The sequence below is a fragment of the Hyla sarda genome, chromosome 4 (assembly GCF_029499605.1).
Source record: "Hyla sarda isolate aHylSar1 chromosome 4, aHylSar1.hap1, whole genome shotgun sequence".
In the NCBI taxonomy this organism is placed as follows: Eukaryota; Metazoa; Chordata; class Amphibia; order Anura; family Hylidae; genus Hyla; species Hyla sarda.
This window is the reverse complement of record NC_079192.1, coordinates 256,726,132-256,748,962: the sequence shown is the minus strand read 5'-3', so window position 1 is coordinate 256,748,962 and position 22,831 is coordinate 256,726,132. Positions and strand designations below refer to the sequence as shown.

The 22,831-nt window shown below is 38.9% G+C and overlaps 1 protein-coding gene across 2 annotated transcripts in view; it reads right to left on the bottom strand.

Annotated features, from left to right (window-relative positions):
- The window catches only part of ANO6 (anoctamin 6), a 119,087-nt gene that overhangs the window by 52,776 nt on the left and 43,480 nt on the right, over nucleotides 1-22,831 (bottom strand). For both annotated transcript variants that reach the window (XM_056573982.1, XM_056573983.1), the window contains exons 4-7: nucleotides 9,342-9,407; nucleotides 6,321-6,599; nucleotides 4,043-4,156; nucleotides 1,079-1,194 (exon numbers count right to left, since the gene is read on the bottom strand). In XM_056573982.1, the coding sequence (XP_056429957.1) occupies nucleotides 1,079-1,194; nucleotides 4,043-4,156; nucleotides 6,321-6,599; nucleotides 9,342-9,407 (575 nt within the window). The remainder of the gene's footprint in view (nucleotides 1-1,078; nucleotides 1,195-4,042; nucleotides 4,157-6,320; nucleotides 6,600-9,341; nucleotides 9,408-22,831) is intronic.

Below are 22,831 nucleotides of genomic sequence, written 5' to 3'. Positions count from 1 at the left end.
TTGAGATGAACTTTTGTTATTGACCAAATGCTTATTTTCCACCAAAATTTGCAAATAAATTCTTTAAAAATCAGACAATGTTATTTTATGGATTTTTTTTTTTATTATGTCTCTCAAAGTTGAGGTATACCTATGATGAAAATTACAGGCCTCATCTTTTTAAGTGGGAGAACTTGCACAATTGGTGGCTGACTAAATACTTTTTTTTGCCCCACTGTATACAGACAAATTAAAACATTAGAGGTGTGAAAATAGGACAGTTTTATGCATACTTATTTTGTTTAAAAAAAAAAAGCTTTTAAAATTAGTACAATAATAAAAACGACAGTATGTATATATGGGTATTCTTTTAATCATAATGACCAACAGAATAAATATGTCAGTTTTACCATAAAGTGAACTGCGTAAAGAGACTCCCCAAAAGTAGCAACATTTCTTATATACAGTGACCCCCCCCCCGACCTACGATGGCCCCGACATATGATAATTTCAACATGCGATGGCCTCTCAGAGGCCATCGCATGTTGAAGGCAGCATCAACATACGATGCTTTTGTATGTCGGGGACATCACATAAACTGCTATCCGGCAGTGCTGACTGCTTCAGTTGCCGCCGGATAGCCGTTTACGATGCCCCGTGTGCTCCGGTGATGGTCTCTTATCTGTCCTCGGGGCTCTGGACCGTCCTCTTCAGGATCCCCTACATTGCCGGTGCTCTCCTTCGTAGTCATCACGTCGCCGCGCACGCCGTCCTGTCATCCAATAGGAGCGGAGTGCGTAGTGACGTGATGGCGGCGACGGAGAGCGAGGATCCTGGCCAGCAGAGACGGTCCGGAGCTTCGGGGACACCCCGTGGACTTAGTGACAGCGATGGAGGGCGACATCCAGGGCAGCGGTGACGGGTCCGGAGCAGCGGGGACAGGTGAGTATAACATCCTATACTTTACATTGCACGGATCCCTCAACATACGATGGTTTCAACAAACGATGGTTCATTTGGAACGGATTACCATCGTATGTTGAGGGACCACTGCATTCAAATGAACCACAGCATAAATCAATAATTTAGTTGTCCCTACCTTACAAGATCCAAAGGCTGTAACTTGTAAAAACTACGAGGGTGGGCCCATTCTCTGTACAGTAGGTATCTTTCATTTAGGCATCCTTTTTCATCAGACCTGACATTAAACCTACCCTGCAAAATTAACACACAAAGCAAATCAGAGACATTTTGACAAAAGCTAAAAAAAACAAACAAAAAAAAACTACTTCGGTACTGAAGCTAAAGTTAATGTACATGTGACCTGTGACTGTAAAGCTAAAGGTGTGTGTGTTTTAAAGAAAAAACCCAGAAAATTTTATTTTGCTTAAATTGTGCGGCTATTATTAAAGAATATTGTAGGTGTTCTTGTGTATGCCTTGTGCTTATCTGACCTAGCTGATTTGGCAGGCATTGGTTTTCATGCACTTACCCACTGAAAGGATTTTGGCTACATTTTTCATAAATCCTCTGGTTTTACATGAAGATGTGCTGAGTCTCAACATCTAAATAGGCTGCTGGTGCTGGAGCCCAGCAACATGAACTGCTAAGACTCATAAATGGGGTATGGTTAGTTCACATTATTCACAATTTTTATGTGTTTTAATATTTATACTGTGTTTACACAATGTTAAATAAAAACAAAAAAAAAAACTGAAGTTCTTTCAACACAGGAATTACTGCATTTAAAACAGAACACTATTAGAAAATAAATAAAAGTAATGATTTTTATACCGATTTTACTGCAGTAAATTTGTTTTGTTTTATACTGTGCAAACACAGGTGATTTGAGGTGTTTTATAAGGATTTTAATTCTTTGCTCTTTTTGTTAACACTTTACATTTTGCGTTTTTACCACATTTTGTTGCATTTATACAGTGTGCTGGCTGTGTTTTTGCTGCAAATTTTCTAAAATAGCTGTAAAAATTACATGTTTTTAAGATGATTTATGGAAATTCAAGCAAACATGCATTAACAAAGGCAGAAAAACGCAACATGTGAACACTGCTTCGGTGAAGGTGTATAACTACTAGGTGAGAAGTGTAGGGGTGTGAGCTGCAAAAAGCAATCTGATAGAGGGTGTCATCCTGCAGTTTACAGAAAGTCAACTGACCCAGAACACACCAATTCCTCTGGCACATTAAAGTGATTTTCTGTGGCTCATACTGGTGATCACATGACTGAATGCATGGATGGAACTATACTGGAACAAAACAGATAGCACAGTTTGAATAGTGATGGTGAGTGTTCATAATGTGTAAAAAAAAAAAAAAAAAAAAATATATAAGTCCTGAAGAGCTCTATTAAATACAATGATCAGCCATAATGTTAAAACTATATATCTGATTTTAAGTAGCCCCGTAATGCTGTCAAAACAGCTCCACAAGACCTTCTGAAGGTGACCTTTGGTACCTAGCACAAAGATGTTATCAGCAGATCTTGTTAGTCCTGTGATGGCTCAGCACATCCCACAAATGCTTACCAAAATAAAAAATGTGTATGCCAGGACACTACTTTGAAGTTTTTGCCATTTCCTCAAACCATTCCTGACCAAAATTTGCAGGATGGTAGGGAACATTATGCGAACTAAAAGATACAGCTGCAACTAAAGAATGTAGTGAGCCAGTGTCCAAATAGCATTCAACATGAATGCCAGGACCAAAAGGTTTCTAACAAAACATTGCCCAGCGCATCACATTGCCTTTGCAGGATTGCCTTCTTCCTACAGTGTCATTTCTTGCCCAGTTAAGCGATGCACATGCACCATGCCATCTACATCATGTAAAAGGAAATGTGACTCATTAGGCCAGACTTACTTCTTTGACTGATCCATGGTTTAGTTTGATTGCTTACATGCCTATTGTAGGCATAAATGGCAGTGGACACTGGCCAGCATGGGTACTAGTCTGATGCTATGTAGCAAGCTGTAGTGACTGATTTCTGCCCCCTTTCTATTACAACTAATATTTACTTTTTCAGCTAATTGTGCTATATTAGCTCTTTTATGTAATTGGACTAAACAGGCTAATGTTTACTCCCCACATAAGATCAAAGAGGCTTGGGCACCCAAGACCCTGCCGCCAGTGCACTGATTGCTGTTCCTGGGACCACTTTTAGTAGGTAGTGGGTACTAACCATTGCATACAAGGAACACCCCAACAAACCTGCCATTTTGGAGATGGCCTGGCCCAGTCATCTAGCTATCATGTCTTAACGTCAAAGTCACTCAGATCCTTAGGACCCGTTGACACTACTAAATTTCAGCTTCGATTCAGCCTGCAGCAGCCTCTTATTAATGTCAATGAAAGTCCCGCTGCACAGCCTACATGTCAGAAGTTTCAACAATGTTCAGTCTTTCAATGTAATCTCAAAGTAGCTGCGCTCATGCACATTCTCAAAAAATGCACAGAATCTTTCTCCAACGATTGAAATTATTCCCATGAACAATTCCTGATGCTAATCTCCACAGTTCCACATGGCTGGAAGAGGGTTGTTGTGAGCAGCGATCCCGGAAAGGTCAGTACTGCCTGGCTGTTCTATATACTGCACTAGTACAGACTGCAGTCTCAGCACAGTGTTCAGCCCAATACAGTGATAAGACTGCAGGCTGTAATGCAGTACATAGAACAGCCAGGCAGTACTGGAAGCACTTACTGTAGTTTGAATTCTGTGCCTATATCCACAACATATTGCTAAATAAATTAGCTATCATTCCGCCTCATTTTTGCTCCAGTACAATGGAGCAGAAAAGGCCTGAAGTGAAGATGAATTTGGCACGGAAGTTTTCCTCATTGAATTTCCTTAGTGTGAACAAGCTCTTACACTTTTTCCTGCTTCCATCACATCACTTCATGAACTAACCGCTTACTTGCTGCCTAACATCTATAACCAGGTGTGAGTTTTTGAAAATGTATGTTAAATTTATCTCATGAAAAATATACAGGCTTCATATTGGTCCTAGTATAAATATTTTTTATTACTCAATCTTAATTAAATTACTTACATCATGAAGAGGAAATGCTGCCTTGTAGATCCCAGAATCCAGCAATTTGTTAATGCCAAATTTTTTCACATTTTCCTTCACTGCATATTCAACACGAGACAAAATGAACTGAACCTGCAAATGTGAGATCACACAGTTATATCCAGATCTCTACTAGAAATACATTTCTTACATTACCTATTGTCATGTGATACAGTAACCAACAGACCATCAAAAAGCAAGAAAACACTACTTACATGTGATGTTAGAAAGTGGTTAAGAAAAAAGTATAAAGGACTGGCACCTTTTAGCTTTACGGACTATACTTCACTTCACATAATGCTACATTATTTTTGGTAATGTTATAGACAAGCAATTGCACTAAAATGTGTCCTACTAAATCTTGATGCAGCAGTGTCATAGAATCATTCATTCAGATGCACTGATCAAATGCAGTGATTTGTGACATTAAAACACAACAGCCAGCACTAAGTACACATTTTTTTTGCAGTTACATGCTATGGGGCAATTGGCCCTATAGCATGTAAGTGCCCTGTGCAGCAACATGGGTTGAATATATGGTATTTCCACCCCTGGCCTAAGAGCTACAATTGCTCAGCTGCAAAGATGTTAGCCCAATAATATCACAAAGTGATGTAGCTAAGTAATGAAATGTGTGGCACATAAAACAATATATTCAAGCATGTCCTGCATTACAGCTATTTCTAAATTGGAAATGTCAGCTCAGAAATTTGCTGGCTGGGCTTTACAGATGTGATTTCCATGGTCAAATGTAACTGGTGTAATGTAATGCTTGTTAACTTTAGGCTATGGATCACTGAAAGGCGTGATGAATCCTGTTCCCCCACCAAATATATACATTTAAAGCTGGTCATACCCATCACATAGAGGTCACCAAATGCTTCTTTCTCCCTGAATTTATAGTGTTAAATGTGAAGTCTCCTAAAGATGGAAACTAGTCTGGAGCTGGGAGAGAAAATCTTGAAGGGTTATTCCAGGATTTTTTGTTTGACCATGCTACAGGGGCTGTAAAGTTAGTGTAGTTCATAATATAGTGTCTGTACCTGTGTGTGACGGTTTTCTCACAATTCTTATGTGATTTTAATCCCAATATTTATTTTTAACAGCATACAAAATGACTGCTGTCTCTTCCCAGCTTGCAATGCGGTCGAGACCTGACTCACTATTCAGCTGATGACAGGGAGCCTGTCTGCTTCAATGGGTGGAGAGAGCAATCTGCAAGTAACGCAACAGCTGGAGGCACCCTGATTGAAAACCACAGGTCTGCAGCTCATTTATGCTTCAATGGGTGGGGTAGCTGATGTGTGGGAAGGAGGAAAATGGTATCATGGGATTTGTAGGCAAATAAGAAAACTGAAAACAGGAAATACAAGTTCACAGAAAGCTAGCCACAGTATTATGGTAATCTCACAGCATAGCCATTTAGCCCAAGACAAGCGCATATCCTTCCTAAGCATGTCCATTACTGTCTGCCAGGTATGTACTAAAATTACCTTATGCTGGATAACCCCTTTAATGTAACTATACAGGGACGTGCTAAATTACTGTGTATTTCCAACTTTCTGGTTCAGCCATTCCCTGTTTTATTACGACAAAATGTGCACAAATATTGGTTAATAATAAGATCCTAAGCTTGGTGTGGAAAGACATGACAGGCCTGCACATAGATACATAGGTCCTCATTTACAAAGACTGGGGTGTTGTTTTTTTTGTGTTCTCCCTTTGGCTAAGCTTCCACTTGTTTTTATTTCTGTCCCTTTTTGGAAAACTGCCACTGCAGTTTTTGAGCCAAAGTCAGAAGTGGATCCATAAGGGAGGAGAAGTGTAAGTCCTTCCTTTATATGTCCTATTCCTTTTGAATACACTTCTGGCTTTGGCTCAAAAACTGCAGTGGCAGATATCCAAAAACTGCCAGAAAAAAAAAACAAGTGGAAACTTAGCCTTTGTGTTCTATTGTTTAGCTTTTCCCCTACTTTTTATTTATTTTTTTTAAACACCCTAACAAATTTACTTATGGGAACATAAGTAAATTTGTAGTTTTTTTTCTAAAATGTCAGGGACATGCCCCTTTTTCAGACACCCTCCTTTCAGTCTTCGGACACACACCTTTTTCAGTGGAGTGTTGTTAGGGTTTTTTGACGCACATTCTGGCACAAAAACCCTACAACATCTACACGTAAAAGCCTTACTAAATGAGGACCATAGTGCTTTCTGTAATGCATAAAAAAAATAAATAATCAATTTCATCATTACTTACAATGCGGCTCCGGGTGGCTGGAGTGAAGAAGGATTCATTGTCCTTTATATAAAAGTCACTTATGCGATCCTTTTCAAATGGAGCAGTGAAGAACTCTTGTTCTGGAATAATCACATCCTCACTTACGCTAAAGATCTTGGTGAACCAGTTAAAAGCAGACTTCCTTTGCCTTAAATCATTGGGCTGTATAGGCAGTTTGATATGCATTACTTCTGCATATGTACACAGGACTTCCCATGGCGCGTGCACCTTCACAAACACTAGTCCATCGTCTGAAACCTAAAACAGTTTTGTAAATATTCAAGAATAAGCACAATATTTTACATACTTTATGAAGAATTAAGACATATAAATATCTTGCAACTTGGAACCATCCTGTATGAATGCAAGAAGGCACTACGTATGTTCTATCCTTGTCCCATCCATGTTCTATGTGGACAGCCATTTATTTGAATGGCTGCCACATAATACTACATTTCCCACAGCAGGAGAAATGCTGAGGATTTGGAAGATAACATAAAAAGGGTTTGAAGAATTCGGTAAAAAACACATGACAGCCTGCAAGGTCTGTCATAGTGGTAATTATTATTCATTTATTTTATTTTGTTAAACAACCTTAGCAGGTTGTCATGTGTTTTATACCCAAGCTGGAATACCACTTTAAAGAGTGGGGTGGGGGGATAGATTAAGTTCAAAAACAGAAACCTCACTGATCCCCCCCACTCCTGCTTTTGTGGTGTTGCCCAGGTCCCTGCTGATCACAACTTGACACACAGGAATTGCCCACTCAGCAAAAGGGAACTTCCTTTCCTGTCAAAATTGGGACCAGGAAGTGGACATCAGCAGGCACCCAGGGATGGTGTGGAGGGTAGTGCTTTGTTTTTTTAACCAAGTATACTCTCTTATTTATCTTTATTTCATACTGCCAGACAGCCTCTTAAAAGACACTATAGATTTTTAAAATCAGAAATTAACAAGCTATATGTTAAAATTATATGCAATTTTTAAATGTGATTCTGTTTTTTAGAAAATAGATAAAATAGAAAGATATACACAACAAACTCTCTGGTGAACCAGCAGTCCAGCCTGGGAAAAGGGACAGCTGGTCGACCGCGCTAAACCCAATATACAGTTTTACACTGCTGGTGAATTTGGTTAAAAAGAGGTATTCCTTACTTAGATCAGTGGTCCCGTTCAAGAGTTATAGACCCCATAGTTAATATGTTAATTTTCCCCTGTGTACAATGAGGTGGGGGAAAGCTTCCCTCCCTCTGTCCCCTCTGCATTGTGGATATGCATAAACTCTTCACATAGTTACATAATTAGTATGGTTGAAAAAATACATACGTCCATCAAGTTCAACCAGGGAATTCAAGGGAAGGGGTATGGTGGGATAAAGAGTGAAGGGATGAGATTTTATATTAATGTTATTTTGTTCCAGGAATATATCTAACCCTGTTTTAAAGCTATCGATTGTTCCTGCTGTAACCAGTTCCTTAGGTAGACTGTTCCATAAGTTCACAGTTCTTATGGTAAAGAAGGAGTGTCGCCCCTTGCATCTAAACCTTTTCTTTTCCAGACTGAGGGAGTGCCCCCTCGTCCTTTGAGGGGGTTCAACCTGAAACAGTTTTTCAGCATATTTTTTGTATGGGCCATTTATATACATTGATCATATCCCCCCTTAAAAGTCTCTTCTCAAGACTAAACAATTGTAACTCTTTTAATCGTTCCTCATTTACCTTGTACCATATCTACATTAAGCCAATTCAGTACATTACTTAATGTGTTACCAGCACTGGCCCGACCTATGTCAGCTCCTCCCTCTTCCTTCATATATACAGAACTAAAGAACCCATTCAGTAGCTCCGCCTTCTCTTGATCGCCAGTGACAACCTCCTCATCATTATTAAGGGGTCCTACATGCTCTGTCCTTTGTTTTTTTGCATTTATATATCTAAAAAAATATTTAGGATTAGTTTTGCTTTCTTTGGCCACCTGTCTCTCATTTTGAATTTTTGCTGTTTTTATTACATTTTTGCAGATTTTATTAAGCTCTTTGTACTGTTTAAATGCTATAGCTGACCCCTCAGATTTGTATTTTTTTTAATACATACATTTCTTTACGGTGTTAGAGTCTATTCTCACGTGAGTGCCTTTGTGCTTAACCAGCTGTTACATTCTCTGTAAAGTCACCACATACCCACTGTGTATATGATGTCACACAAGTCCACCAGCAACGGGACCCCGTGGTCAGACATCTTATCCCCCCTATCCTTTGGATAGGGATAAGATGTTTTCTGGCAGAGTACCCCTTTATTAAATTATGGATATTATTATGGTAATAATTAACTGCATTCCATACTTCAGAGATCACTTATTAGAACACAGGAATTACTGGTATGGGTCGCAGATCATTTGGGCGAGCTGCACAATTTCATTATGTATATTCCAAAGGTGTACAGAAGAACATACCTAGGCTTCTATTACACAATGCCACCATCACTTACAAGTGTGTATTTGCAATGCATGGTCTTCATAATGCCAAGTGCTATTGATTTAGCATAAGTGGTAAAGTGATCACTGCATTTACTGATCCTTTAATCTGCCCATGTAGTAGGGTCAGTGATCAGCTTTCAAATGCTGGTTCGTCTGCTGATATATGATATAAATGATCACTATAGGTTGACCACAGCTCTATGTAAACAGGGGAGGTGTGGCTGAAAGTGATGTATTTAATGGGCATCATGACTGATTGCTCAGCAAACAAGATTGGCACTTGTCTTTTACCACCCCCATTGGCCTGTCTTAAAAGGCCTAAAACTAGTCATTTCTAGAGCTGCGGAGGAACAGCGAGAATAACAATTAGACGAGCCCCTAGTCTCTGAAATACATGGAGCCAGAGAATTGCTGGTACAACACTAACATTTTATTTTAATCAGGTAAATGGGCACTGCAATTAAAAAAAGTAATCTAAAATTTAATGTATGAAATACAGCAAAGGACAAGAATTTAAAAACTTACAGATTTTGTTGCCTCCAGCTGTAAGCCGTTTCTCATAAGATTGGCCTCATAGGCTTGTCGCTTTTTCTGCAAAAATGGTACCAGAAAGGAGAATTTCAGTACAAGAGAACAACAACAATCTTATACACTATAATAAAGCATTAAAGGGGTACTCCAGTGGAATTTTTTTTATTTTTTTTAAATCAACTGGTGCCATTAGTAAATGACGTCTATTAAAAAAATCTTAATATTTCCAGTACTTATTAGCTGCTGAATACTACAGAGGAAATTATTTTCTTTTTGGAACACAGAGCTCTCTGCTGACATCATGAGCACAGTGCTCTCTGCTGACATCTCTGTCCATTTTAGGAACTGTCCAGAGCAGCATATGTTTGCTATGGGGATTTTCTTCTACTCTGGACAGTTCTTAAAATGGACAGAGATGTCAGCAGAGAGCTCTGTGTTCCAAAAAGAAAATAATTTCCTCTGTAGTATTCAGCATCTAATCAGTACTAGAAGGTTTAAGATTTTTTTAAATAAGTAATTTACAAATCTGTTTAACTTTCTGGCACCAGTTGATTTAAAAAAAAAAAAAAAAAAAAAGAAGTTTTCCACTGGAGTACCCCTTTAAAGACAGGTAAGACTGAATGTTACAATGTTTCAAAAACACATTTGCAATACTGATCCTATAATATATGTTTAGAATATTTGTTTTACACATCTGTATTTCAAGGGAACCTTTTACAGTGAAAGTGCAGTCCACTCTGCTTCAACATGCTATAGGGCAGGAGAAACAGAGCAGTATAACTTATTTATTCATGGAAATCTCTGCTGACAGAAACATGTTTAAAGTTTTCATCAGTAGAGGTCTCTATCTTGAGCCTATATCAATCACTAGAATGAACAGAGAGAAGCACACAGCTGCGCACTTCACCCAGCTGCACGCTGCGCTCTCTGTATTCGGGCAAATTGTTGAGCAGTAAAAACACTATTATAGGGAACGAAAAAAAAAAAAAAACATGCCTTGTGTTAATGTGGCCTAAGGCTGTGTTTTCATTTTGCAGCTGTTCCGCTTTTTTTTTTTTTTTTTTTTTTTTTTTTACCTCATGCAGTTTTTTGGTTGCCTAAAATGCTAACTTACTGCAATGTTATGCAAACTGCGGGCAGCATATAAATAGTGTAGGCAGCTTGATCCTGGCACAATATTAATTACTCTGAGATGCCCGCGAGTAATCAGTCTTAAAATGCCAATGGGACCCAAGTAACTAGTGCTGAGGGGTGGGTCCCAGAGGCTGCTTCCCAATGGTAGGGGAGGAGATGCGTCACTCACGCCAGCATGACTAAGAGCAGAGGCCGGGACCCAACCTGCGACTGATTACCCGGGTACCATTTTTAAACTATAATTGCTCCGACAGGCATCTCAAAATAATTCATAGGGTGTCAGAATCGTGCTGCCTGCCCGAGTTTTATGCTGCCCATGGTTTGTGCAGTATAAAACTAGTGTCAGGTTCCTGTAAAGAAAAACTGACAGCCTGTTTACCTGCACGTAACCCAATATACTGGGTTATAGTGTGGGTAAACAGCTTTAAAAAAAAAAAAAAATTATTGTTTTTCACTCACATGATCTGTTTTCAAAGTTATGGCCATTAATTGGTACTTTCCTATTGCACTGCTGTGCGCAATGGAGGTAGGGAGCTGGCTCGCCGGGCTCCCCTGCCTTCTAAATATTGCCTGGCTGGCCCATCCCCTGTAATGGATATGCAAATATCTTCACTCTCACGTCACTAGGAGGTGAGAGCCAGGCAGTGACTATTGAGGAGGCAGGGAAGCTTGGCGAGCTGGCTCCCCACCTCCATTGCAATCAACAGAGCAAAAGGAATGAAACCATAAACGTAAACTTGAAAACTACTCCAAAGTTTTATGTAAGTGACAACTTATTATTTTTAAAGCTGTTCATCCATACTATTACCTAGCATAATGGCTTTAGTGTGGGTGAACAGGCTGTCAGTTTCTCTTTAAGGATTTGTTACCACATTAAGGTTTTTAACTGCAATTATTGAATACAAAGCCAGAAATGAATCAGAAAAGAGGAGAATTCTCAGTCATCCCTTTATATGTATCCAACATTTATCTGTTCCTGGTTTTGTATTAAGTAAATGCAATTATAGCACACAACCCATGTTCTATTCTTTGACAGTAATTCGCTTCAGAAAATACACAGACTTTTCTAATTATTGTCTTAATGTTTAAAGTCTGTTTGTATTACAGGCAATCAAAGACCTGCATCTTTACTTCACGATGCAGTATAAAAATAGGTAAGACGAAAGGTAAGTTCACACAGCTTTTGCTCTGTCTGTTCAGAATATACATTGGAACCTGTCATATAGGAGTTTTCTGAAGGAATGCGATTATTTTGCAGGGCTGACAAGGATGTGGAAATAAAAAATAAAAAAACACTACTTGTCCAAGGAACTAAAACATGAGCACAATCTACTTGTCCCTCATGGCAATCCACTTGTCCTGGCCAATTTCGTTATTGCACTCTCGTTTTTTCCTCCTCGCCCTATAATAACCATAACTCTTTTATTTTTCCATCTTCAGACCCATATGAGGCTTGATTTTTGTAAGGACACCTTTTATTTTTCTATAACATATGCTCCAAAACAAAAACATTTTGAATATTGGTGAGGTGAAATGAAAAAAAAAAAAAAAAAAAGATAATTTTGAAAATGTGGTGGTCTTTTTACGCGATTTACCTTGGGGTCAAACTAACTACTTTGATACTGTAGGTTGGTAGATATGAAACAGCAATATGAAATGTTTATAGTTTGTCACATAAAAAAAAAAATAATAATAATTCTGAACTTTTTAGAATTTTTCTTTTTTAATTGCCAATTTCTGACCCCTGTAACTTTTATATTTTCACATACCAGGCTGTATGAGGGCTCATATTTTGTGCTGTAATCTGTTGTTTGTATCGGTACCATTTTGGTATTGATCTGACTTTTTAATCACTTTATCTGGGATGTTCTATAAAACTGCAATTTTGGGATTTGGCATTTCTTTTTACATTTACGTCATTTACCATATGGGATATATAAAGTTACATTTTAAATTGTTCGATCAATTACGCATGTTGCGATACCAAATATGTTTTTTTTATTATGTTCACATGTTTTTACATGGGAAAAGGGGGTGATTTGAACTTTTAATATGGAAGGGGTTAATGTATGTCTTTTACACTTTTATAAAACTTTTTTTTAAACTTAGGAGACTATTAGGAATAATCATTAGATCCCTCATACAGACCAATGCAGTTCTACTGAACTCCATTGATCTGTGTGCTCTGTGCTATATTGATAAACCCTGGTCCAGCCAGGCTCTCAGCTGGGGCCATCAAGTATGGAGCGGGCTCGAGTCAGGAGAACGCTCCATATGCTCTGAGTACCACTCTAATTGTCAGGGGCTTTCGGGTCTGGCCCTGCTTGCCCGAAGCAGGGCTAAAGGCCTGAAAAATTCACCTGCTGACGCCCGTAACTGCATGTTCCGGGCATCAGGCAATAGGATTTCCACATCCCTGGCTGAAAATTGTGACTGAAAAGCAGGGAAATAAAACTAATCCCCTATCCACATGATAGGGAATACATTTCTGATCGCGGCTCTGACTAATGGGCCCACCTGAGTTCTCCTGCATGGAGCATAGGTATTTACCTTGGCATGCTCCTGCCCCCACCCTTGAAAACAAGCTTCAGTGACGGCCTGCCTAGCCAATCATTGGCTGAGCCAGGTTCCCTCTCAGCCTGGTGATTGGCTGAGCAGGCCATTAGTGAAGCAGTCTCCAAGGGTGGAGGCCAGAGTGCGCCAGGGATGGGTGAGTAGCCGTGCCCCATGCAGGAGATCCTAGGTGTCAAAGAGTTCAGGCCCCGCCAGCAATCAGAAACATATTCCCTATCCTGTTGATAAGGGATTTTTTTCCTCAGAGTACACATTAACAAAATAGTTAATATTTATTTCCAAAAATGCAACCTGTTCTATGAGAAGCAGGTTTTGGAAAACTGTACAGTTGAAAAGCGGCTTTCGCTTACGGGTATCAGTTTTTTTTTTTTTTAACAAATAAATAAATACAGTAAGGCTAGGATTCCACTTGTTTTTTTATCTGGCAGTTTTTGGAATACTGCCACTGCAATTTTTTGAGTCAAAGCCAGAAGTATATTCAAAAGGAATAGGACATATAAAGAAAGGACTTGTACTTCTCCTCCCTTATGGATCCACTTCTGACTTTGGCTCAAAAACTGCAGTGGCAGATATCCAAAAACTGCCAGAAGAAAAACCAAGTGGAATCCTAGCCTAAGAGTTGTGGGAGCCTGCAATAGTTATTTGTTAGCCACAGCATGGATAAATATGTGGTTAACGGAGCTAGAAAGTCTTTATAAATGTAACTCAAATTAGAAGCTATGTATTATAAAGTACTGTCATTCAGTTTCTATGTTCCACTGTAACACAATAAATAATATAGGCGTGGTTAGTAACAGAATTTGACATTTAACATCTCACTATGTCATGCATGCAAGTATAAAAACATTTGACATTAGCAGAGTGATTCACATGTTCCAATGTACTGTGAATGCCCACTTATAGTACTGTGTGTCACTGCAGTAAGATCATGAGTGATTCACTTATCTACTATGCAGGTGTATACACCAGACCACAGGCCCAGGCTTTTGCACAGCATAGCACCCCCTGAGGCATCGATCATCATCTGTTATAAACTTTCACTGCGGGGTCCTCATTCAGAAACAAAGCAGTACTATGTTAGATGATTCATCATTCAAGAGAAGATAGATATGTTCCTTAAATACAACTCTAAAACTTGCCCCCAGGCACAGTTTTCACTTGGCATCAAGCAAAACCGAACAACAAGTCTTTGTAGGGCACTGACAAGAATGAAATACACAACCTAACACAGCTCATTATCTAGTCCTTTTCTGTTTGCACATATTCATAACAGTTGTCCATATAAAAAAACATGTATTCCCCAGAGTAGAACAAAGTTAATATTAAACATGGGGGTGCCCAGGACATGCTGGTCTTCCAGTACAGATGTACAGGGCTCAAAACTTATCCCAGCTGATAATGAGCACTATACTACTTAGTAATGTGATATAATTACCTAAAGAATTTACTAATAAATTAAAATGGAAGAATGTACCCTTAGGGTACATTCATATGTACAGGATCTGCTGAAGATTTAATGTGTTCATTCATTTAGTTACATTGCTATATGCAGCAGATCCTGTACTTGTGAATGGACACCTAAGATGAGAATACACAAAAGATTAAAAGAAAAAAGTATAAACCCACCAATATAAATCCAGGGCTGTCTCAGAGGTCAGGAGAAATAAGAATTGGGCACTTTGAATTTCAACAACTCAGATTCTTTGTCCATATAGGAGATAATCAGCTGCAAGAAGTATCTGGCAGCAGCTTAGTCCCCTTTCTCAATTCGAACCATATGCAAGAAATAACTTAGAGGAGCTTTTTTTGGCTGATATTTTTTAATACTAAGGCTATCTATAAACAGCTTTATTGTGATGTTGAATTTTGGCAGTGCTTTACTCCTACAGGAAACGACGTACAAGTGAACTTGTTAGCATATACAAAGTAACATTCCAAAGCTAAGCAAACCAGTTCTGCCTGATCTTCATAAAAGCACGTTGTGTTGCAAATGGCTAAACAAGACACTTTACAGCTAAACATACTGCAGAAGTTTTGTGGTTGACCGCTTCAAACTTATGATTAATTGCATCAGTGTAGAGATCCAAAGATTTTGAAGTATACAGTCTGAATTTACCAACATGCCCATATTGTAACCTAAATTTCACTCTTGTATTTTAAAAGTACGGCACCTGAGCTTTCACAAAACTTTTGACGTCCTACGGACATGTCAAAAGTTTTGGTTGAAAGGGTTCTGAACACTCTGTCTACCTGTCTGATAAAAACCTTTGACGTAACCCCAAGACATGTCAAAAGCTTTTTTTTTTTCCCATCTTTCTTTTTTTGAAAACTCAGTGGGGGAGATTTATGAATCTTTTTGTGTCCACCAAAATACCCACAAGTGTGAATTTAAAAATAACATAGAAAACAACTCCATGATAACTCTCCCCCAGTGACACTTTAACATCATGTTAACCGTCAATCCAGTAGTCAACACCAAGAAAGAAAAAAAACACACAAAAAGTTTTTTTTGTGTGTGTGTGTAGTGGATTCTGACATTTTTTTTAACCAATCTCCTTGCACCTTCTTAATTTTTAAGTTAGCAGATAAACATCCCAATGTCTTGAAATATTGGTTCTTGTAACCCAATCCACTGCAACCCAACCACAAAGAGATATGATAATGACAACATTTTATTGAATACTATTAAAGAAGAAGTCTTGTACTAAAAAACTTACCCCCCTATCAGTAAGATAGGGGATAAGTTTTAGACCTCGAGGGATCCGACCGCTGGGACTCCCTGTGATCTCCCATACAGTGCCCCAACTCTCCCTCGGAGTGGCGCATTAAGACTACTGCCCGAAATGGGGCCGCAGCCCCCTCCCAGGAAACAAACTCCTAACAGTAAGATCCATTGCTGGGCCCCAAATCAACAAAGATTAATAGAATTGAGTGTAATGCTCAGCAGAAGAAATACTTTAATACTGTGTGCAATATGACATATATGACAAAATATAGATCTTATTACATGTATATTTAAATAGGGCAGAAAAGCTTTGCTCTAGAGATCGGTACAGGTGGCAAGAGCATTATTTTGCTTCGCTTGATGGTAAAGATACAACCCTATGGCCAGCTTAATTATACTACTGAGACACTACCCAACAGCAACAAAACTCTCCAAGGTATTCTGCTCTACACCACAATACAAGAACCATGCTATAATTAAAGCTAAATATATTCCTGGTTGGCAACCACAAACTTTTTCATGTTGTGAGATTTTACAGGCAAAGTCTTTGCACAGACAAATGACTTCTTGAAGATAAAAAGATTGTGTGGGATTTGTATTTTATGCAGTTAGGTTCTTAGAATTCACTAACACTGCTTCAGTTTTTTTGTTACTTGTAATTAAGAAATATACATACTTGGATGGATTCTAAACTATTAGCAAGGTAGTAGAAACAGAACTACACTGACCACCTTTTATTTAAAGGGATTGTCCCACAAGTAAATATTAATGGGGTGTTCTAGGCATCAGCTTTTTTTTTATTCTGCTCTGGGAGGCAAAAAAAAAAAAAAAAAAATTCAACTGGTCTTCCTTACTACCCTACCCACTGGTATAATGGATCCCGTCCCTGTTGTGCAGCACTTCCAAGTTCAGGAATATTAAGTCACAGGTCGAATGACTGGCTGAATGGACATATGATGTCAGGTACCTTAACCTAAAAGCGCTGTGTGTGCCATCTGTGTTCAGTCCTAGACAAGGGAAGGCATAAGGAGGAGGAGGAGGGGGAGGGGGGACTGAAGACTTGTGAATAATTTTTTTTTTTTTTCCAGGAGTATGGATACGTTATTTTATAATGATAAATAATATGTTGATAACATAGTATTCAAACTATATAATATTTAGATCTTTAGGAACAAAATCTTTGTTCTCCAGTCTCAGCTGAAGACAACCAAACCCTGGAATACAATTCAAATACTAGGAATGAAGAGCAGTATGCACTTCTGTCTATAGGGATACGTCTATAGGGATACTGAAAATGGTTCAGTATGGTTGTGTTTGGGCTCCATCTTATTGGTATTACAGTGGTTGATGTTTTGGAATCTGATAGGCCTTAAAGGGGTATTCCAGGAAAAAACTTTTTTTTATATATCAACTGGCTCCAGAAAGTTAAACAGATTTGTAAATTACTTCTATTAAAAAATCTTAATCATTTCAGTACTTATGAGCTTCTGAAGTTAAGGTTGTTCTTTTCTGTCTAAATCTTCTCTGATGACATGTGTCTCGGGAAACGCCAAGTTTAGAAGCAAATCCCCATAGCAAACCTCTTCTAAACTGGGCGTTTCCCGAGACAGGTGTCATCAGAGAGGATTTAGACAGAAAAGAACAACCTTAACTTCAGAAGCTCATAAGTACTGAAAGGATTAAGATTTTTTAATAGAAGTAATTTACAAATCTGTTTAACTTTCTTGAGCCAGTTGATAAATATAAAAAAGTTTTTTCCTGGAATACCCCTTTAATGGGCATTAATCTATCTGATTCCTATTAATGTTCTCCTCCATTACAGATAATGTTTGCCTATGAGTCTGGCTGACTAGTAAATATTTTTTTCCTTTCCTCCTCTCATTGAATTTGTGAGGCCAACATCTAGAATTGAAATGGTTTCAATTTGTAAAACTATTGAAAAAAAATAATTTTTTCCAGAAATTTCACATCTATATTCGGTACTGGTTAAAATCTGCTTCTAGTCCACTTATTCCCACACAATAACAGGAAATACTCCACTGTCTGTGTACAAGAGGATTCAGGCAGTTGAATTGAGCTACTGAGCATGTGTTACCAATGATACGGAACACATTAAGATAGACATTCTGCGGGGGAATAAAATGCAACATAGCGAGTATGTAACAGTAAAACCTCAACAATAAAACCAAAAATGCTGTCCTATCCCTGCAGTTATTGCCTATCTCTGTGCAGACACAAAAAAAAGTAAGTGTGGGTAAACAAGCAGGGCTTTATGCACTGAAGCTCTGTGACATGCCCCCGGCTCCCACAGCAGGCTGATTGACAAGTCAGGAGACTGCACAGAGATCTTCTTACCCTTCCCCCCCTTGCCCCACAAACTTTTTGTCTCTGCACAGACATATAGGCATTAGCTGCAGGGACAAGACAACATTTTCACCCAAAAATTCACGCTTTTTTTTAACCAATGTATATTACAAATATAGATATAATGGGGGAGATTTATCAAAACCTGTGCAAAGGAAAACTTGCTCAGTTGCCCATAGCAACCAATCAGATCACTTCTTTCCTTTTGCATAGACCTTGTTTAAAATGAAAGAAGCAAGCTAATTGGTTGCTATGGGCAACTGGGCAACTTTTCCTCTGGACAGGTTTTTCTAAATCTCCCCTAATGTTCTTATTTACATTATATAAACAGTTTTTCCAAATGACAGGTACACTTTAATACCCTTGCAGTATACTGCAGACGAGAAGTGTTCTATATTTGTTAATTAAGATGTATAAAAGGAGTTTTGGTCCATAATAAGCTAAATTTGAGAAATAAAAAGGTACAATGTAAGTAAAATACTCAGTTAAATCACCAAAATGTTTTCCATATCTGCTGGGAAGGAATGTGAAAATCCTAACTCTGTTTCTCAAATGTATTGTAAAACTGGAAGATTCCCATAAACTGTATGAGTCACACATACTTCACATGCAGTTTTAAATTGGAAAAACATGCGTCTATAGTAGAAGCAGTCAAATGAAAATCTAGCTGCTTTGTGTTCTACTTTGTGTTGTGGCTTTAGACTTCTAACTAGGCATGCATTAATTAAGGACAATCCTTCATTAGGAGGCCCATAGAAGTGTTCTTAGTCCAACAAACATCTGCTGCTGCAGGAAAAATCCCACTAGTAGGATGTGTGTGAACCTGTTTTCAGTTTATTCCATTACAAATGGATGTTGGCAGCCTCATGAACTTGAACTCAGTATAACTCTACACATAAAAATTCTCATTTAGAATGGAAGCTAAATATAAATAAAGTAAGGCTAGGTTCAAACTGAGGAATTCAAGGGTGGCTTTTACTCACCTCCAGTGCTCCCAAAATGCCACTGGTGTCCTGCTGCGGTCCCCCAATGCGATAGTCTTTCTGAGCTGCAGCGTGACTGTCGGGCCTGGGAAGCACCCGGGCTCAATGCATCCTGCTGCAGCTCAACGAATCGCTTTTTAATTAATGATAGATTTAAGCTGTTGTCTTGGTTTTTCATGCCTTTTTGCACCGGCCCTTCTTAAAGGGGTACTCCGCCCCTAGGCATCTTATCCCCTATCCAAAGGATAGGGGATAAGATGTCAGATCGCCGGGGTCCCGCTGCTGGGGACTCCAGGGAATCGCCGCTGCGGCACAGCGCTATCATTACTGCACAGAGCGAGTTCGCTCTGCATGTAATGACGGCCAATACAGGGGCCGGAGCATAGTTACGGCAACAAACCCAGAAATAATGTACAAATGGAAGCACACCAAGAGTATTCAATTAATGCAAAAATATAACAATCTTTATTAGGAGCACATGATTGACATAGCAGAAAAAACAACAATAATGACAAACACAGAAAAATTAATTAAAACCACTTAAAAAGCCCATAACGGGCCACACCACACAAATGAGACATGGTATATGTCTCATCCGGACCAGGGCTGAAACGATGTGGCTCACCTACCAAAATAAGAATAATTGCAGTTCAAAATGCCCCCGTCTGACCTAGATCACACAAACTAACCGTAAAGTGTCATGTGCAAAATGAACCTATATATAGAGGTATCACAATAGATTTCAGACAATGACATGCGGTTCATCTGGAAATAAAGTTTGGAAGTCATTCAGTGACGGAACGCGTGGAGGTTTTTCGGACCGGGCATATGGGCGATATTTGCTCCCACTTCATGCAGGCCTTGCCTCCTATCTGACCTCACGTATTTCTTTCTTGCTGGCATCTTTAGTTCATTTAATATTTCTTATAATTATTGTTTGCTTGGCACTTTATTTCCAGATGAACCGCATGTCATTGTCTGATATTTATTGTGATACCTCTATATATAGGTTCATTTTGCACATGACACTTTACGGTTAGTTTGTGTGATCTAGGTCAGACGGGGGCATTTTGAACTGCAATTATTCTTATTTTGGTAGGTGAGCCACATCTTTTCAGCCCTGGTCCGGATGAGACATATACCATGTCTCATTTGTGTGGTGTGGCCCGTTATGGGCCTTTTTAAGTGGTTTTAATTTATTTTTCTGTGTCTGTCATTATTGTTGTTTTTTCTGCTATGTCAATCATGTGCTCCTAATAAAGATTGTTATATTTTTGCATTAATTGAATACTCTTGGTGTGCTTCCATTTGTACATTATTTCTGGGTTTGTTGCAGTGTTGGCTTTATATAATGTTGGTTAAGCACCCAGGTTCATTTATATCTTTCTAGCTGAGCCCCCCCACCTTTCTTTCTGGAGCATAGTTACGTCACGGCTCCGCCCCTCGTGATGTCACGGCCGGCCCCCTCAATAAAAGTCTATGGGAGGGGGCGTGGCTGTCGCCATGCCCCCGCCATAGACTTTCATTAAGGGGGCGGACCGTGATGTCATGAGGGGCGGAGCCATGACGTCACGCTGCTCCATCCCTGTATGGCCCGTCATTACGCACAGAGCGAACTTGCTCTGCGCAGTAATGATAGCGGGGTGCCGCAGCGGCGATCCCGGGGGTCCCCAGCAGCGGGACCCCGGCGATCTGACATCTTATCCCCTATCCTTTAGATAGGGGATAAGATGTCTAGGGGCGGAGTACCCCTTTAAGGTGTTCAATACTTTTTCCCTGTGTCATTTCACATTATTCCACATAACTATTTCTGAACTTGTTTTGGTTTATTTGTATGTAACACAGAAAAGAAGAAAAGACACCTTACTATGAAAAGTAAGTGAGAGTGCACTTTCTAAACTAGAACCCCGATGACGTGTACCAATCAGTGCACACAAATGCTTAAAATCATTATAAATCCATATACTTTATTGAACTCACAAAGTTAAAACATACATAGAAAAGTACAGAATACATAAAATGAGAGGCACTGGATCACTATAGAAAGGCAGGTATGAGTCTGTATGTGATATAGTATGCAGGAATAATCACCACAGTATAAAACTGTAACAGACGTGTGTCAAAATGAAAAGAACATAGCCCAATGCCCAAGCAGATTATCAAGAATGCCAGACCATACCTACCAACCCCAACGATCGTTTCGCTTCTAAAATGCTTCCTCAGGGGGTGTGAGGAAGCATTTTAGAAGCAAAACGATCGTTGGGGTTGGTAGGTATGGTCTGGCATTCTTGATAATCTGCTTGGGCATTGGGCTATGTTCTTTTCATTTTGACACACGTCTGTTACAGTTTTATACTGTGGTTTACTTGTATCCTTAACCCTTATTACCATATATACATGTGATTATTCCTGCATACTATATCACATACAGACTCATACCTGCCTTTCAATAGTGATCCAGTGCCTCTCATTTTATGTATTCTGTACTTCTCTATGTATGTTTTAACTTTGTGAGGTCAATAAAGAATATGGATTTATAATGATTTTATGCATGTGTGCACTGATTGGTACACGTCATCGGGGTTCTTGTATGTATTGGTTACCTGGGTTGTTGCCAACATTTGGTGAAAATGTTATGTCAATGGTGTTCAATACTTATTTCCCCCGCTGTAAAAGGCAGCAAATCCCACAGTGCTTTAATAAGCACTTAGCAGGCACAGGAATCATTTTCTATTTATTATTAATAATTGAGTGAACACATTTCATCTTCTATACCTGAAAAGTACAAAGAAATAAAAAATATATAAAATATATATTTAAAACAGGATAATGGAGTGGGTCCAGCACAGTAATAGTGGCCAAAAATGCTTCTTTATTCAAACATCAGAAATGACAACAGCTCACAAGAGGAAGGACCAAGGAATGATGCATTTCAGCATTTTTACCCACTATTGCTGTGCTGGACCGACTCCATTATCCTGTTTCAAACTTCCATGTGCAGTCCACACGTATCTGTGCACGGTAGTCCCCTGTGCACACATATATTTATTATATATATTATAATAAAAAAAAAAAATATATATATATATATATATATATATATTTATTTATTTTTTGTATTTTCTTATTTTTTTTGCTTTTTTGTTTAGCTTTTTCTTACTTGGGCTTTTCAGATGTCGAAGATACAGTGCGTTCACTTAAAGAGTCTTGTTTTTCCTACCTAAACCTTGTGGGAGAGGAAAAGCAACATATGAGGCTGCTCTTGTCCTCATATCCTGACCGTCTATCCCATACCTCATATCTCATCCTTATATCCTATCCTCCTATCATCATATTTTGACCTCATATCCTGTCGTAGTAAGGTGTGGCTGAGCTGTGATGAAAAGATTGTTGTTGAAGGACCTGTGATGTGGAGGTATCGGGGGAAAATGGCCTTGAACCAAAAATAGAATAGGGTTGAAAATAGAAGGGGCGTGGCTTGTAGGAGGGACTTTGCTTTCTGTATAGGCATGACTTGTAAGCTGGACCAACACATTCACCCATAGATGCAGAGTGGAGAAAGGTACTGGAAGTTCCATGAACTTTCATGGGACTTCAGACAAAAACCCAGACCCTCGCAAATAGGGGTGAGTAAGGGTTAATTTTACTATCCAATATTCTTAGTTGACATGTAAGTAACAATTAACAAGGTTCATCAAAATATC